We start from the raw sequence: 18,967 nt of genomic DNA, 5'->3' as shown, positions 1-18,967 counted from the left end.
ATTTCTACCTCTGTTCACCTGCTGACCCCTCCCCTTGCTCCCACAACACAGCATCTACCGCAAGAGTGATACGGAGGGTTGTTTCTAGTACCTATGGCTCCCAGAGCATCTCTATGTTCTTGCCCAGCACTGCTCTTTAGCAACATTCAAATAGGCCAGCTCTAAGTAAGATCTGACTTAGGAATGGGATAAGGCAGTGTCCCAAAAGGAGTTTTGCTCACATAGCCCCTCAAAGAATTCCGAAAATCTATGCACATATTTTAAATAACATCTCAACATCCTTAACATAGTTAAGTTAAACACTTGAAAAAGGGACATCTTTCTGGCGCTCTATGGGTGGTATGCTTGCTTCATATACATATGCATCAGAACCTCAGGGTTGCAGATTTAGCTCATTCAATATACGGAAAATGTCTGCTACACAACATAATTGGCAAAGCCAATCCTCATTGACAAGCCAATCAACCCAATAAGACTTTCTGTCAAGACAACTCCTACATTGTTGTTCAATCAAATATAAAGATAGCCCTGGTGACAGCCATCTATCTTCTGGAAGCTAAAAGGAGCAGACAGAAAAGCACACCTCAGAGTCTTGTCACGAGCTCCTCACTTGGATGAATGGGGAGAATGAAAGGAGAACTGGCAGGCATCACGCATGTTCAGAGGGAAATTAGTTTCAAGCAGAGTTAGAAGATGAGGATCTGAAAATTAAAACCCTTGCAACATTCTATGCCCTGTGAAGTCTTGTGGGCCTAAGGGTATGTGCACAGTTTGGTGACTGCTGGGCAAAAGAATTGAAATTCCATTCCGAAAGTATCTAATATAATGCAAATATAAGGTGTTATTTTTAAACCAAAAGCCTCTCTGCATTTGAGGCATCCTAAGCCTTTGGAAAATTTTAAAACAGGTATCGTGTTCTCTTCATCAGAATGGAGGGTCAACAAGAGATTATAATCTTGCTGGTGTAGCCAACCTAGTGTATAGTCTTGGATAAACAGTTCAGGGAGTCTCAGGAATTCGTTCTACAACTTCTCTGAGTGCTTTAGAACTTCATTGCTTTTGTTTTAAGCCTCTTCCTAATAATCTTTTAGTGTGTGTCTTAGTCACCTTTACCCTGAAATTCCTAGGTCCATCCATGAGTTCATTATTGGGCCTTATGCCCATGTTCTGTTCTCCAGGGGGGTTGAAGAGGGCCTTTTAGTGCCAGAAATAGAAGAACTTTCAAAATGATATACTAATAATAACCTGCACCTGTCAAGATTATCATATTGTACCAACAGAGGAGCTGCTTATGCAAACTACTGTAAATTTGTACATGGGAAGACAAAGAAATGTGTACAGTCACCTTGGGAATGCACTTTGAAAATCTCTGTCTCCTAATATGTATGGGGTAAAGGTTGAAAGTAAATTATTGACAATGGGAAAAAAAAAAAAAACAGATGCAAAGAAGACAACTTTATTAGGTGCTTTCTCTCCCTTATGAGAAGGATTTGGTTCTTTCAGGTGAAGTTCCAGACCACTAGACAATACCCAGTTTCCTTCGGCTGCAACAAGTTCATCCCACGGTGGGTGCTCTGAAAAGCACCTTGAGGGCGAATGGGTCTCAGGCCATTCATGCTCAGGTCCGATGCTTTCTTAGTTGAAGATTCTTCCCGTGTCACCTCTTAGAAGCAGTTCGGTGTCCCCCTCCAAAGAGCCCACCACCTGGCTGCGCCCCACCTCCATTTGTCCCCCAGCTGCCAGGTAAGGGTACCCAGCTACCAGGTAACGGTGAGTGGTTCAGAAGGTGCTACTGCGGGGGCAGCCAGGCCTTCACACGCAATCACTGGGGAAGAGGCGAGGACACGGGTGGATGCTGGAGGCGCGCACGTGCGCAGGTGCTCACGCATACACACACACACACACACACACACACACGCGCACACACACACACACAGGCACGGGGTGCGGGGCGAGCAGGGGGAGGGGACGGCCTTACCAGATCAATGAACGTCAGGAATTTCCAGCTCCCTCCGTAGGTCTGGTGCGAGGGCATTTCTATGGCCTTGTAGTTACACAGGATAGAGCAGTAGGACAGCAGGATTGCCATCCGCAGCACCTGGCAGGGGACAAGCGCCATGTTCGCCAGAGGCCTGGACGGGCTGGGCGGCGAGGATGGCGGGCGGGAGGGAGGCGCCGGGCGCGCGGGGGCGGGCGCCGTGGGAACCCGGGCGCGGGCGCGGGGCGGGGGCGGGGGCGGGGGTGGGGGCGGGGCGAGGCAGGGGCGGGGGCTGGGCGCGCGCCCCCGGGGACTGGCGCAGCCGCGGGCGCCCGGGTGACCTGTACTGGGTGGGCGCGGTTTGCGGACGCTCTCCACTGCCGGCCGCGGCCTGGCAGGCGGCGTGTCGTCATCTCTTTCGTCACCTTCGTCATTCTGCTCCTGCGTTCGCAGGGTCCCGGGACACCCGGCCAGGAGGCGCCCCCTAGGTATCCTAGGAGTGGGTGCGACCTCTGAGTGCTACGAGGGCTAGGGAAGTGCGCGCTTTTCTCCAGGGGGAAGCGGGGCCTGTGGTTAGTGGGCGCCGGGCCAGGCGAGGGGGCGAGGAACCTGGACTGAAGGAGTGGACCCCAGTGTCCACAAATGTTCCCGCCCCGGAATCGCGGTGACGCTTCCTGGGGTAGTTGCAGTTGGCCGAGAGCTGGTGCCCCGTGCTGAGGGATCCGGTGGGGGTGTGAACGTGGGGTGTAAACTCCAGCACAGGCAGCCGCGAGTGACTTTCAGTATGTTGGGGCAATAAGGTTTTCAGTGTTGATAAACGACTGTCAATCACTAGGAAACTCTCTAAATTCTGCTTTTAATGGGTAGGCTACGCAGCACTTTTCCATGAGAGATTGATTAATGTCATATCAATATATAACATCAGCTAGAATATGAACTTTGGACAAGTGGTTTATAGATAAAAAGCTATAAAGAAAGGATTATCAAATAACTTTCTGCCATAGGATTGCATTCAGCTTTTAAAAAAATTCCAATTTTGGATGTAAAACCCCTGCGTGTAATTTAATACTAATCTTCTGGTTGTTAAACTGGTTTTGCCCTGATTTTTTTTCTTACACTACACTACCAGGGTTAATGGAAGGAAAATAAATATAAACTGGAGTCCCTCCTGCCTTCCAGTAAATGTTGTCACACTGAAGTTGCATCAGTCTGTGGGCAACATTTTCATTTCAGCCAACCAGATGCAGGGTCGGATTATGAAAAGGCAACATAGGTATTTCCTGTGGATCCATTTAAAACAGGTGTCCTCTTCAAATAGTCTCTGAGTCAGAGGATGTGGAGGGAGGGCTGGTGGGGAGAAGCATAGTGCTAGAGGTAAAGTGAAAGTAGCAAGCCATGGATGTTTTCCTGAATGTTTCCAATCAAGCTCTAAACTAAAATGAAGAGACCCACTAGATTTTTTAAATTGGCATTACAATTATGCTAATAGAACTGATGTCAGAATAAGATTCTACTAGCATTAAAACGATGTATTATTGATGATTTTTGGTCAAATCTTAATGTAAAAGTTGGGTTTACTTTTTTTAATTGTGCATCCTTGGTACATGGTTATAAAACTGCCAAAAAATAAAAATAAAAAAGAGTAGATCTATTGAAGATCTACCTACCTTAATAATGTGTCTGGAGTTGGTTCCTGCCGGTAGGTTAGTGGTCTCACTGACTTCAAGAATGAAGCGGCAGACCTTGGTGGTAAGTGTTACAGCTCTTAAAGATGGCACAGACTCAGAGTGAGCAGTAGCAAGGTTTATTGTGAAGAGCAAAAGGACAAAGCTTCCACAGCATGGAAGGGGACCCGAGCGGGTTGCCGCTGCTGGCTGGGGTGGCCAGCTTTTATTCCCTTACTGTCCCCTCCCGTTTTCTGTTTCTGTCCTATGAGAGTGCCCTTTTTTCAGTCCTCCCCGCGATTGGCTACTTTTAAAATCCTGCAGATTGGTGCGTTTTACAGAGTGCTGATTAGTGTGTTTTACAGAGTGCTGATTGGTGCTTTTTACAGAGCGCTGATTGGTGCGTTTTACACTCCTCTTGCAAGACAGGCAAGTTCCCCAAGTCCCCACTTGACTCAGGAAGTCCAGCTGGCCTCACCTCTCAATAGAGCCTTAATAAAGTTTTATGAGTTAATGTGATATTTGCAAAGTTTAATATACCCTTCCTACTTTACATGTTAGACAATTATTAAGACTCCCCAACCCCATTGTTACAAAATGAAATAATATTTTAATAAAGCCATTTTTAATGGTCAGGGTTTTGTTTTGTTTTTGTTTTTGTTTTTTTGTGAGACAGAGTCTAGCTCTGTCACCCAGGCGGGAGTGCAGTGGCATGATCTCAGCTCACTGCAACCTCTGCCTCCTGGGTTCAACTATTCTCCTGCCTCAGCCTCCCAAGTAGCTGGGACTACAGGTGCATGCCACCACACCTGGCTAATTTTTTTGTATTTTTAGTAGAGATGGGGTTTCACCATGTTGGCCAGGCTGGTCTTGAACTCCTGACTTCAAATGATCCACCTGCCTCGGCCTCCCAAAGTGCTGGGATTACAGGTGTGAGTCACCGCGCCCGACCAGTTTCTTTTAAATAAATAACTATAACTCTAAGTATTTAGAACCTATTCTGCTGGGTTTGCTTTTGTTTTTGTCATGATTTGCCAACTATGATGAGATAGTTTTGTGCTTTAAAAAATGAAGCGTTTGTATAAACTTGACTCAAATACTATTTTATGAGAATGTCAGTTCACAATTTTTGGAACTTCTTGATAACTATTAACATGTCCAGACTTGCTTTCTCTGCTTTTCAGACCATATCTAACAATCTTAGTCATGTTTTACAGATACTTTTGTGGAAAATATTAATCTACACACAGATTGTGTTTTTACAGCATAAACAATACAATGGCTATTATTGCTTTTAAAACTTCATTAGGTAAGTTATTACTTTTTATGAACTATAATACATTATTCACTTCTAAGTATTCTTATGATGATTCCATATTTGATTTAGATAATACTGTTTTCTATGTATAGAAGAAATATTTGCATGTCTTTTTTTTTTTTTATCTTTTTCATTCTACTACACAGTTAGTGAGACTGGAGGAGAAAAGCCTTATCCAGCTGAATTTCATGAATAGCAGTAAACATAAGAAACACCAAGGGAAGATTTCAAGAACCCGTTTTAGCTTCAAGCTATATTCTTTGATTGTTGTAATATTTCTTAGACTATATATGGGGCTGAAGATATCCTTTCTTAAGTACTTCTAATAATTGAGACAGACTGTTCATTCCTTTTTTTTCTTTTGGCGGGGGGGTGTATTAGTCCGTTTTCATACTGCTATGAAGAAATACCTGTGATTGGATAATTGAGAAAAAGAGTCTTAATGGACTCACAGTTCCACATGGCTGGGGAGGCTTCACCCTCATGGTGGAAGGTAAAGGAAGAGCAAAGTCACATCTTACATGGTGGCAGGCAAAGGAGTGTGCAGGAAACTGCCCTTTATAAAACCATCAGATCTCGTGAGACTTATTCACTATCACAAGAACAGTACAGGAAAACCTGCCCCCATGATTCAATTACCTCCCACCAGGTCCCCCTCGACAATGCGTGGAGATTATGGGAGCTACAATTCAAGATGAAATTTGGGTGGGGACACAGCCAAACCATATCAGGGAGGATGTCTGTCTGACATACTGATGATAATACCTGTTAATTTGGGAAATGACTGGGACTCCTATGTCATCCTTAAATTGTATTCCAAGAAGCCAACTTTATATAACTATTGGTCGTTGCTTAAAAGTTCAGGAGGAAGAATTGTGTTTATACATATCCTTACAGTATTCGATATTTACACATTTCCTTTGGTTCTGCATTTACACCAGATAAACATTTTCTAACAATATCAATATATTTGGAACAAATTTTTTCTTCCCATTTATCTGTACTTCAAGGGTGAAAGTTAGGACATGTGCCCCTCAGAGGCCTGGGCATGGAAAAAATCTTCAGTATTACAGAAAAGATACCTCTGAATTATTTTTATTCATTATAAATGTAGCATATTTATGATACTAAAATGGAAACGCTTTTTTTAAAAAAACATTTTCCCCACTCTCTCCACCCAGAGAAAACGATGAACATTTTAGCATATTCCTGCAAGTCTTTTACAATATAGATTTAGCTGATTTGTGACGTACTATATAACAACTTGCATCACAGAGATTTCTTCTGCCTCAAGTTTAACAGCAATTTTCTCCTATTTAAAACATTGTAAAAATCATGTTTAATGATTGCGTAGCACAACATCATATGGACATATATTTTGCTTAAACTTTTTTTCTTTTTGGATATTTATGTTCTTTTAAAGTTTTTACCACTAAATACACAGTAATGTCTATATTTTGAATTGAGAAAGCTACTTTTTAGGATTATATGGAACTCAAAACCAATTAAGAAACTACACTTCTAGAACCTACTGTGTGTTGTTCATGTGTGTTTATATGAACTGAGGTGACAAGGAGAGTTCTTTTACCCTGGAGGACAGTTGGGAAAGATTAAGAGAAAGAAGTACGTAAAAATTACTCTTTTTTTTCCTTATAACTGATGCTCATTACAGCTTTTTCAAATTGCCATAGACACAAAATGCAGTACCAATGCATTTAATTTAATTAGTCAGGTGTTTTTTGTGTTTGTTTTGGGGGTTGTTGTTTTTTTTGTTTTGGATTTGGTTTGTTTGTTTGTCTTGTTTTTGCTATTAACCAGTAAAAGTTGTTCTTTACAGGCCAAATGAGCAGCAGCCACTAGTGGTTGTGTTGATGCTGCAAGTTTTCACTGATTTTAAAATGGACTGTATTTGCTACAGAGAGCTCTGTAAGATTTCTAAACACCAAGGATTCTATGGAGGGTCATTGAAAAGTGTTAGAAAAATTAGTGTCTAGATGAGTCGTGAGTCATTGCATGATCTCATACAGGTGTGAAACATCTCTGTCACTCTCTAGTACTAGAAGTGCATTTACCAGTGCTCCTCATCAAGCTTGGAATGCTCTCTCTTCGTTTGCATGTATCCAAACCCAACACGTCCAGCAAGACTCAATTAAGTCCACTTCATCTGACAGTCCCTCTTTGAGACATATGTTGTAGCCACCCTGCTCTGAATAGTCCACCTGGATGGCTTACTGGTGATGCAAATCCTACATGCATTCATTATACTCATTATTTCCTCCTCAAAAACTGACCCACTGCAGTTAGAAAAGTCAGGACAGAGCCAGATGGCCTGGAGGTGCCAGTCTCTTAATGGTGCTAAAATGTCCCTGGAAGCTAGCAAGTTGAAAGTAATATACTTACCCGAATTCTTCTCAGGGAGACTACTGTATGATGTTAAAAGAAATGTTATCACAAGCTACTTGGTTGGATGGATGGTGGTGACTGGTGAGAGAGACTTTGTATAGCATTCTAGAGTGACAGTAAATGGTTATAAAATCTCCACCCCCAATGGGTGTACATTGCAGATGTAATTAGTCAAGATGACATAATGCTAGAGTAGGATGAGCCCCTTATGCAATTTGACTGGTGTCCTTATTAGAAGACAGAGATACACAGGGAAAATGCGATGTGAAGGCAGAGACAGAGATTGGAATGATGAGGAGCCCAGGAATCCCAAGGACTGCTGCTGTCATTCGAGTAATTGCACAGGTTTTGTTTTGCTCAGTGAAGTATTTAGGAGTTGGAGCAGAGCTAAATTGCTCTGAGTAGTAGAGAAGAGGTGCATCACTACCAGAGGATCTTCCTTCTCCAATCCTTCTAGATCCTTCTAGAGGCCTTCAGCCTCTATTCTAAATAAGTGTTGAATATTTAAAGGATATAATAGTCAAATTCTTTAAAGATCAGGCATGTATCATAAGTAAATCTAGATGTAAGGTAATAGGGCATGATTGAGTCTCTGAAAAAGTGGAGCAAATGCCGTTTACTCTTTAGTAAATACATTTCCATTCAAATATTTTAAAATTGTGTCAGCCAAAAATTAAAATTGAAAAATGCCCACCTTTGTGCTAGTCAGCTCATGGTGGACTGCAGTTGGGATTTCTGGATTATTTTTTGAAAGAGTGCCTTGTGAATGTCTTACCCACGGTGTCTGCAGGACCCTGGCAGGCCCAGTTTGGAATCCTACTCAAGCCCTTCTCCTCATCTGTAAGAGTTAAGGCTACTTTGGCTGAAATTGACAACTCTGTTTCTTAAAGCAGGGTGGAGGAAAACATGAAGATGAGTCAAAAAGGGCATGTACACTGACCCTTAAGAAAGGTTTGCAGAAGATACTGTCACACAACACTTCTACCTTCACTTCTTGGGCCCACATTTATCCATGTGGCCACAGCTGGGAAAAGCAGCCTCCTTTCAGGGTGGAAATGTGCCAGCTGGAAATCAGAACTCCATTAGCATGGAAATGAGATGTCATGGATGAATTGTGTCCCCCAACAAGATATGTTGAAGTTCTAACCCCCAGTACCTCAGAATGTGGCATTATTTGGAAACAGGGATATTGCAGATATAATTAGTCAAGATGATATCATACTGGAGTAAGGTGAGTCCCTTATCTAATATGACTGGTGTCTTTATAAAGAAACAGAAAAGGCCAGGTGCGATAGTTCACACCTGTAATCCCAGTACTTTGGGGGGCTGAGATGGGTGGGGATTGCCTGATCTCAGGAGTTGGAGACCAGCCTGGACAACGTGACAAAACCCCATCTCTGCAAAAAATACCAAAATTAAGCGAGTGTGGTGGCACCTGCCTGCAGTCCCGGAGCTACTTGGGACTGAAGCAGGAGTCCTGAAGTCAGAGGATTGCTTGAGCCCAGAAGGTGGAAGCTGCAGTGAATTGGTTTTGTACCACTGCACTCCAGACTGGGTGACAAAGTGAGACTCTGTTGAAAGAAGAAGAAAGAGACAGACAGAGAGAGAAAGAGAGAGAGAGAAAAGGAAGAAGGAGAAGGAGAAGAGGAAGAGAAAGAGGAAGAAGAAGAAGGAGGAGGAGGAGGAAGAAGAAGAGAAGAAGAGGAAGAAGAAGAAGAAGAAGAAGAAGAAGAAGAAGAAGAAGAAGAAGAAGAAGAAGAAGAAGAAGAAAGAAAGGGAAAGAAAGAAAGAAGAGAGGAGGAACAGAAAAGAAAAAAAAGAGAAAAAAGAAAAGAAGACAGAAACACACGGGAGAAACGTCAAGGACTGCCAGCTGTCAGCAGGAACAAGGAGAGGGGCATGGAACAGATTCTCCCGCACAGCCCCCACAGGTAACTAACCCCACTGAAACTTTGATTTCAGAGGTATATCCTCCAGAACTGAGAGATAATATGTTTCTGTCACTTCAGCCACCCAGTTTGTGGTACTTTGTTGTGGCAGCCCAAGCAGACTAATGCAAGAGAGAAAGTAGATATTGGGAGACCACTAACAGTTGTTACCACAATTTCCCATCAATAGTATAATTCCAGTAATTTGTTCTCTGAAACGTTTCTCCAATTTGAACCTTCATGTCTATTTTTCCTGCTGTTGCCCTATTGAGTAAGCTCTGTAAGTGGTCTTACTGCCTCCATGTTTGCATCTCCATGTCACCCTTATCACTACCACTAGGATTATCTTCCTGAAAATATAGATCAGATTAGATTACTTCTCTCGTAAAAACTTGTCAGTGATTTCTCACGACCTGCAGGAAATCTCACTCAATTAGCATGGCATTCAACATCTTCTGTGGTTTGGCTGACCTTAACCCCGTTTTTGAACTTCTGTAACTGCATCTTTCTAAATAATTATGTATTCCTTTATTATAGGAATACATATTTTCTCCCAAAACTCAGCATTTACTTTTACTTTTCCACACCCCTCAAGCAGTAATGATTCATATTACCTTCTCCATCTGCTGAAATTCTTCTCATCTTCCAAGGGCCAGCTCTGGTTGAAATTCTATAATAATGCCTATATTTGCACAGTACTCTGCCATCTAGAAAGCACTTTCACATTATACTAAATGCAGTCATGGCATCTTCTCAAGATATCTATGGCATCTCAACCCTCGGGCATCCTGCACAATGGCCATGCCCCATATAATAGGAATTGCCCTGGGATGCTCTTCACATCCAAGTAGCCAGTCCACAGTTGAGGCAGTTATCAGCAGGCATTCCCTCTCTTGTGTAAGATGGAAAGCTTATTTCCCAATAGTTTGAGATGCGTGAAGCAGCTAATTAAACTATCCTCTTTGTACCCAGACTCTGCCCATAGAAGGCAAGGCTTTGGGGAAATTGATAGCCTCTGCACAAAGCAGTATTACAGAAACGTGGAATGCAAGGATGATAGGATGGGTTGATACTTCTTACCATATTAAGTAACTTTTTCCCTTGAATTAAAGGCAGCTAAAATGCCTGCAGTCCATTTATTGGGCCCCTGTGTTAGTCATCCACAGAGCTGGTTGAAAGTCAGTTTTAGAAACTAGCATAATAAACATCCAGCACAAAAGAAGAGTGCAACAAAATTAAACTAAGCACCATTATTTTGTTTTCAAGAGACATGGGATTTGCCATGAGAGATGTCAGCACCAAGCTGCCCTGCCAAGTGCCAAAAGCCAGTTTAAATTATCTGTGACGCTAGCCAACTGAGAGCCCAGAGAACTCCAGCTTCCCTCGCCCGAGGTAAGACCTTAGCAGGCCTGTCAGAACCAAAGCTTGTTCTGACACCTTGTTCCCCCAGGAGCTGAGCATCCAGTTTCCATTCCCCTCAAAACTTCACCTGTCAAAAAAAGCAGATGAATGGCTTACATCACTGATGTCTAGGCTCTGGCTGTAGAAGATGATCAGACCCACGAGGACGTTTTGGAAGATTACCTGGAATACAATGAGGTGGCTGGGCCAAGCCATGATTCTGAGTCAGGTCGGAATCTGCTGGAAGGGCTGCTGAGAAATATTTTACTAGTGTAGTCCTTTTCTTTCCGTTTTTTGAATTCACTGTGCATAGCATGGCTGGAGGTGCAGTTGCCATCTTGTAAGCGTGAGAGAAAGAACAGAGAATTTCATAGATATTTGCCCTGATATCAATAACCTGCTGAACCAAGTGGGCAGTTACCTCCTTCCAGACTTCTTGCGATTTAAGAAAAACAACCCCCTATTTGTTTAAGCCAATGGAGTACAGTATTCTTTTATGTGCAGCAAAATGGTGGTACAAAGAGATATGTGGGGTTATTTCCTGGTATCCTTTTTTTTTTTTTTAATGAGACGGAGTCTCGCTCTGTTGCCAGGCTGGAGTGCAGTGGCGTGATCTTGGCTCACTGCAACCGCCACCTTACGGGTTCAAGCAATTCTTCTGCATCAGCTTCCTGAGTAGCTGGGACTACAGGTGCCCACCACCACACCCGGCTAATTTTTGTACTTTCAGTAGTGACAGAGTTTCACCATGTTGGCCAGGATGGTCTCAATCTCTTGACCTTGTGATCTGCCCACCTCGGCCTCCCAAAGTGCTGGGATTACAGGCATGATTCACTGAACCCTGGCCTTTTTTTTTTTTTTTTTTTTTTTTTTTTTTGTGAGATGGAGTCTGGCTCTGTTGCCCAGGCTGGAGTACAATGGTGCAATCTCAGCTCACTGCAACCTCTGCCTCCTGGGCTCAAGCAATTCTCCTGCCTCACCCTCTTGAGTAGCTGGGATTACAGGCATGCACCACCGTGCCAAGCTAATTTTTGTATTTTTAGTAAAGATGGGGTTTCCCCATGTTGCCCAGGCTGGTCTTGAACTCCTGACCTCAAGTGATCCACTTGCTTCGGCCTCCCAAAGTGCTGGGATTACAGGTGCAAGACACCATGCCCGGCCTTTATGATTATCCTTTTAAAAAGTACTGAACTGACTGGGTGTGGTGACTCACGCCTGTAATCCCAGCACTTTGGGAGGCCAACGTGGGTGGATCACTTGAGGTCAGGAGTTTGAGACCAGCCTGGCCAACATGGTGAAACCTCATTCCTACTAAAAATACAAAAAATTAGCCAGACATACTGACACATACCTATAATCCCAGATCCCAGCTACTTGGGAGGCTGAGGAGAATCGCTTGAAACCAAGAGGCAGATGTTGCAGTGAGCTGAGATCACACCACTGCACTCCAGTCTGGGTGACAGAGCCAATCTCTGTCTCAAAAAATAAATAAAATAAAATAAAAAATGCTGAATTATAAGATAGTGGGCTAGTCCTAAGGAGACCAGGATTCAAATTTTATGCATTTTTAAAAAAATAACAAACACGCATCTAATACTATGGGTCAGGCTCTGAGCTTTACACTTTACAAATTTTAACTCATTTTATCCTCCTTGAGGATGGTTACTATTATCTCCATTTTACAAAAGAGGAAATGGAAGAACAGAGTAAATTAGATAAACTGCCCAAAGTCACACAACCTGTCAATGGCAGAGCTAAGATAGGAAACCCATGCATTTTGGTTCTTAAACATTACACCGAGCTGCTTGATAGGTAGTCAGTGCATATCCTATTCTAGGTTCTGATTCACATTCATATCGGGTAGAAACAATGCCTGTATTTCAGCATCTCTGTAGACATAATTGTCTGATTCATAAGGATGAGAAAATTCTAGATAATAATTCCAAGAGTCACACATCATTTCATCATTTTTGTAGACTTTCCATGTATTGACAAGCTTTTTGTTATCATTTGGCAATGCCATTTTATTTTATGATATCTGAGCCATCTGGTGTTACCTTTCTTCTTGAAATGAATGCTTCATCAAATTCCTGTGTATGCTCCATTTCCCCATTATTTCTTTCACATAAATTACATTCCATCATTAGATTCATCCAACAATTATATTCATTTTCATTTATTTGCTGGAATTTTAAGCAAATTTTAATTTGCCGGATGTCCCTTTAAGTTTTACTTAAATTGACGAATTATATTTTTTCAAAATCCTCTTTCTTTCTACCTTAATATATGTCAGAGGCCAGACATCTTTATATTGATAGATGCAGAATGATAAAATCTTCTATGGAGAAAAACTTAGAGATCATCTAGCTCAGGTCTTTCATTTTATAAATGATGAAACTGAGGCTCAGAAGAGTTAAATTACTTTCCTAATGTCACAGTCAGTTGGTAGTGATGACAGCAGGAGGGGGGCCAGAAGCAGGCAGGGTCTGCCCTCCTGGGTGCCGCTGCAGCTGCCCGACCTGCAGCTGCAGACCTGGGTGTCCCACTCCATCCACGGAGCAGGCAGGAGCCGGGGACAAGTTGGAGACCTGCCCCTTCCGAGTTGGTGGGGCAGGAGCTCTCTGGGTGCAGCTGTGGCTGCCCTCCCAGGTGCAGGACCTAGGCGTCTCTGCAGCCTGCATCCCCAGGAGCCTGGAAAAGCCCCACCCATTCCATTTCTGCTGGCTCTGGGGTGTCCACTCCCACTGCCTGGCCTCTCTCCTCTCCTTGTGCTCACTGTAATCTCAGAGCGGGGTTGGGACCGAGCCCCAGGACCATGAACGGCAGGGGAGACAGACAGATTCCTGAGTGGAAGTGGATGGGTCCCCAGTAAGGCCCCACCTTCAAGCCAAGGAGGGCCTGAAGGCTGAGAGCCAGGCTTCCAGTCCTGCAGACTGGAGTAGGGACTTGTGGTGCCTCCTCCAGGCCCACCGATGGCCACCCATGGACCAATCAGCATGCACTTACTCCCCTCTGAGGTCCATAAAAGCTCTAGCTCAGCAAGAGCAGGGCAGAGGGCAGAGGATGGAGACAGGGTGGGAGAATCAGCAGCATAGAGGAGCTACCCTCTCAGGGCCTCCTCTCTGCTAAGAGCTGAACATTCCACAAGATGACCTGTCTACAGAGAGGAACTGCCCACTGTGGGTTTCCTCCGAGCTGTTGTAACACTCAATAAAGCTTCTCGTCATCTTGTTCACTTTCCACTTATCTGGTACCTCATTCTTCCCAGATGCAGGACAAGAACTCAGGCAAAGGCTCCACTAGCCACAGAGATTTCTGGCCAGAAAAACAACACCCAAAAGATCCTGCAGCAGTAGCAGAGCTGGGTCTAAAACTTTTATTAGGGTAGCTTTTCTTTTTGTTTGAAATAATAAGCTATTTGTAGAGCAGTTTTAGGTTTACAGAAAAATTGAGCAAAAAGTACAGTTCCCATATTCCCATATACTCCATCCCCACCAACTGCCCCACCTTGCATAGTTTACCCTAATATCAATTTGTTGCATTAGTATGGTACATTTATTATAACCAATGAACCATATTGAATTATCATCACTAACTAAAGTCCATAGTTTACATTAGAGTTCACTGTGTTGTATAGTTCTAAGGGTTTGGACAAATATGTAATGTCATATATTTACTATTAGAGTATGATACAGAATGCCCTAAAAGTCCCCTATGTTCTGCATCCCTCCCTCCCTTTCCCTGGGACCCTGGAAACCACTGATCTTATTACTGTCCTATTGTGTTGTCTTTTCCAGGTGTCATATAGTTGGAATCATATTGTATATAGCCTTTTCCTACTAGCTTCTTTCACTTAGCAACATTTAATAGGTTCCTGCATTTAAGGTTCCTGCATGTCTCTTTATGGCTTGATAATTAACTAATTAGTTTTCATAGTTGAGTTAAACTCCATTCTATGGATGTATCACAGTGTCTTTATACCTTCACTTAAGAATATCTTGGTTGTTTCCAAGTCTTGGTGCTTATTAATAAATATTTATTTGCAGGTTTTTGTGTGAACATAAACTTTCAATTCATTTGGATAAACACCAGGGAACACAACTGCCAGATCATATGGTAAGATTATTTTCAGTGTTGTAAGAAACTGTCAAACTATCTTCCAAAGTGGCTGTACTATTTTGGATTCCCATGAGAAAAAAATGAGAGTTCCTATTGCTCCACATCCTTATCAGCATTTGGTGTTGTCAGTGTTGCATTTTAGCTGCTGTAATTAGTATATAGTAGTATCTCATTGTTATTTTAATTTGAAATTCCCTGCTGAGATATAATGTAGAGTACCTTGTATGCTTATTTGCCATCTGAATGCCTTTTTTGGTGAGGTGTCTGTTCAGATCTTTTGCCTATTTTAAACTTGGGTTCACTTTCTTACTGTTATTTTAAGAGTTTGTTGTATATTTTCTATATGAATTCTTCAACAGCTATGTTTTGCAAATATTTTCTCCCAGTCTATGGCTTGCTTATAATTTTCTTGACAGTGTCTTTTGCAGAGCAGAAGTGTTAAGTTTTAAGGAAGTCTCACTTAAAATTTTTTTTCATGGATCATGCACTTGGTGTCTTATCTAAAAACTCATTTTCAAACCGAAGGTCACCTTGATTTTCTCACTTTGACGTTGTTATCTTCTAGAAGCTTTATAGTTTTTCATTTTAAATTTATGTCTATGATTCATTTTGAGTTAATTTTTGTGAAGGTGTAAGGTCTGTGTCCAGATTAATTTTTGTTACCACATGGGTGTCCAGCTGTTCCAGCATCATTTGTTCAAAAGACTATTTTTGCTCCATTATATTGCCTCTGCTTCTTTGTCAAAGGTCAGTTGACTATATTTATGTTGATTTATTGGCTCTCTGTTCTGTGATATTAATGTATTTATTTTTTTCTCTGATACTACAGCTGTTTTAAGGACTATATAGTACATTTTGAAATCAAGTAGTATCGGTCCTCCAACTTTTGTTTGTGTTAGCTTTCTGGTTCTTTTGCCTTTTCATATCAACTTTTGAAATAGCTTTCCAAAATAACTTGCTGATATTTAACTGGGATTGCATTGAATCTATATGCACAATAGAAAGAACTGACATTTTAACAATACCGAGTCTTCTTACCCATAAGCATGAATATCTCACAATTTATTTAGATCTCTGATTCCTTTTATCAGAATTTTGTAGTTTTCCTCATGTAGATTTTATGCATATTTTATTAGACTTGTACCTAAATATCTCATTTCTTTGGTGCTAATGTAAATGGTGTTTTGTTTTTCCTTTCCAATTCCAATTGTTTATTGATGTTTTATGGAAAAATTGACTTTTGTCTATTAATCTTTTATCCTGTAGTTTTTTTAATCATTCATAAGTTCCAGAAGATTTTTGGTTTATTCTTTGGGATTTTCTATGTACACAATCATGATACCTGTGAACAAAAACAGCTTTATTTCTTCCTTCCTGATCTGTATACCTTTTATTTCCTTTCTTACCTTATTGAATTAGCTAGGACTTCCAGTACAATGTAGAATAGGAGTGGTGGGAGGGGACATTATTGTCATATTCTTGATCTTAGGGAGAGAGTATTTAGTTTCTCACCATTAAGTATGATGTTAGCTGTATGTTTTTCAAAACTATTCTTTGTCAAATTGAAGACATTCCCCTCTATTCCCAGTCTGCTAAGTCTTTATTATGAATGAGTGTTGGATTTTGTGAAATGCTTTTTTTGCATCTATTTATATAATTATATGATTTCCCTTCTTGTACCTATTGATGTGATAGATTACATTAATTGATTTTTTAATGTTGAAGAAGCATGGCACACCTCAAATAAATCACACTTGATCATGTTGTATAATTCTTTGTCTACATTGTTGGGTTCAATTTGCTAATAATTTGTTGAGGAATGTTGCTTGTATTCATGAGAGATATTGCTCTGTAGTTTTTTTTTTTCCCTTGTAATGTCTTTTTCTGTTTTGGTATCACAGTAATATTGCCCTGATAGAATGAGTTAAGAAGTAGTCTCTCTGCATCTATTTTATGGAAGAGATTGTATAGAATTTGTGTCATTAATTCCTTAAATGTTTCATAGGATGTACTAGTGATTCCTCCTGGCCTGGTTCCCCCTGTTTTAGAAGATATTAATTATTTATTCAATTTCTTTAATAGATATAGGCCTCTTTAAATTGTCTATTTCTGGCTGTGTGAATTTTGATACTGTGTCTTTCAAGGAGTTTGTTTATTTCATCTGGGTTATCAAATTTGTGGGCATAGAGTTGTTAATAATATTCCTTTATTATTTTAATGTCTATGGGATCAGTAGCGATGACTTCTCTCTCATTTGTGATATTAGTAACTTGTGTCTTCTCTCTTTTTTCTTGACTAGTGGGACTACAGACTTACCAAATCTATTGTCTTGTGAAAGAACTAGCTTTTGGTTTGCTGATTTTCTTTATCGTTTTCCATTTCATTGATTTCTACTCTAATTTTTATTATTTCTTCTGCTTACTTAGTATTTAATTGGGTCTTCTTTTTCTAATTATCTAATTTGAGAGCTTAGATTACTGACTGATTTTAAGTGTCTCTTCTTCCCTAAATATGTATTTAATACCATAAATGTCCCCCTAAGCACTGCTTTCCCTACATTCCATAAATTTGGATAAGTTGTACTTTCACTTTTTATTTAGTTCAAAATATTTTTCAGTTTCTCTTGTGACTTCTTCTTTGACCCATTTGTTGTTTAGAATGTGTTGTTTACAAAAACTATAAAAACTCTAGAAGAAAATCTGCGCAATACTATTCAGGACATAGGCACAGACAAAGATTTCATGACAAAAACACCAAAAGCCTTTGCAACGAAAGCAAAAATTGTCAAATGGGATCTAATTAAACTAAAGAACTTCTGCACAGCAAAAGAAATTATCATCAGAGTGAACAGACAACCTACAGCATGGGAGAAAAATTTTGCAATCTATCCATCTGACAAAGGTCTAATTTCCAGAGTCTACAAGGAACTTACACAAATTTACAAAAAGAAAAAACATTAAAAAGTGGGCAAAGGACATAAGCAGACACTTCTCAAAAGAAGACATTCATGCAGCCAGCAAACATATGAAGAAAAGCTCAACATCACTGATCATTAGAGAAATGCACACTGGGTGCAGTGTCTCTCGCCTGTAATCCCAGCACTTTGGAAGGCCAAGGCAGGCAGATCACTTGAGATCAGGAGTTTAAGACTAGCCTGGCAAACATGGCAAAACCCTGTGTCTACTGAAAATTACCTGGGCATGGTGGTACATGCTTATAATCCTAGCTACTTGGGAGGCGGAAGCAGGAGGATCACTTGAACCCAGGAGGCAGAGGTTACAGTGAACTGAGATCATGCCAATGCACTCCTGTCTCCAGTGACAGAATGAGACTTGGTCTTAAAAAGAGAGAGAGAAAGAGAGAGAGAGAGAGATGCAAATCAAAACTACAATGAGATACCATCTCATGCCAGTCAGAATGGCGATTATTAAAAAGTCGAGAAACAACAGATGCTAGCAAGGTTGTGGAAGAAAAAGAATGCTTTTACACTGTTGGTGGGAATGTGAATGTTCAATCATTGTGGAAGTGTGACAATTCCTCAAAGATCTAGAGGCAGAAATATCATTTGACCCAGCAATCCCATTATTGGGTATATACCCAAAGGATTATAAATCATTCTATTATAAAGACACGTGCATGCATATGTTCATTGCAGCACTATTCACAATGGCAAAGACACAAAATCAACCTAAATGTCCATCAATGATAGACTAGATAAAGAAAATGTGGTACATATACATTATGGAATACTGTGCAGCCATAAAAAGGAATGAGATCACATCCTTTGCAGGGACACAGATGAAGTTGGGAGCCATTATCCTCAACAAACTAACACAGGAACAGAAAACCAAACACCGTATGTTCTCACTTATAAGTGGGAGCGGAACGATGAGAATACCTGAACACATGGGGAGAAACAACACACACAGGAGCTTGTTAAGGGGGCAGGGAGAGGGAAAGCATCAGGAAGACCAGCTAATGGATACTGGGCTTAATACCTAGGTGAGGGGTTGATCTGCGCAGCAAATCATAATGGCACATGTTTACCTGTGTAACAAACCTGCACATCCTGCACATGTACCCTGGAACTTAAACGTTGATGAAAAAAATTACAAAAATAAAAAGAAAGAAGTGTGTTGTTTAATCTCCAAATATT

The 18,967-nt window shown here is 41.1% G+C and overlaps 1 protein-coding gene and 1 long non-coding RNA gene across 13 annotated transcripts in view; one reads left to right on the top strand and one right to left on the bottom strand.

Annotated features, from left to right (window-relative positions):
• The window catches only part of AIG1 (androgen induced 1), a 313,034-nt gene extending 310,446 nt beyond the window's left edge, over positions 1-2,588 (bottom strand). For 5 of the 12 annotated variants that reach the window (XM_030809770.1, XM_030809772.1, XM_030809775.1 and 2 more), the window contains exon 1: positions 1,979-2,203. In XM_030809770.1, the coding sequence (XP_030665630.1) occupies positions 1,979-2,119 (141 nt within the window). In that variant the 5' untranslated portion in view covers positions 2,120-2,203. Of the gene's footprint in view, positions 1-1,429; positions 1,826-1,978; positions 2,204-2,319 lie in introns of those variants that run through there. The other 7 variants (XR_004029374.1, XM_030809773.1, XM_030809779.1 and 4 more) reach the window with 4 other exon arrangements.
• A 3,434-nt stretch (positions 2,589-6,022) lies between these two features.
• On the top strand, positions 6,023-17,554 carry LOC115832483. The gene is made up of 4 exons (XR_004027990.1): positions 6,023-8,594; positions 10,558-10,683; positions 14,739-14,808; positions 17,111-17,554. It is a non-coding gene; the product is annotated as an uncharacterized LOC115832483 (long non-coding RNA).
• Positions 17,555-18,967: the final 1,413 nt, after the last annotated feature.

The sequence above is a fragment of the Nomascus leucogenys genome, chromosome 3 (genome assembly GCF_006542625.1).
Source record: "Nomascus leucogenys isolate Asia chromosome 3, Asia_NLE_v1, whole genome shotgun sequence".
Taxonomy (NCBI): Eukaryota; Metazoa; Chordata; class Mammalia; order Primates; family Hylobatidae; genus Nomascus; species Nomascus leucogenys.
Note: the sequence above shows the minus strand (reverse complement) of the source record. Positions and strands in the feature narration are given on the sequence as shown.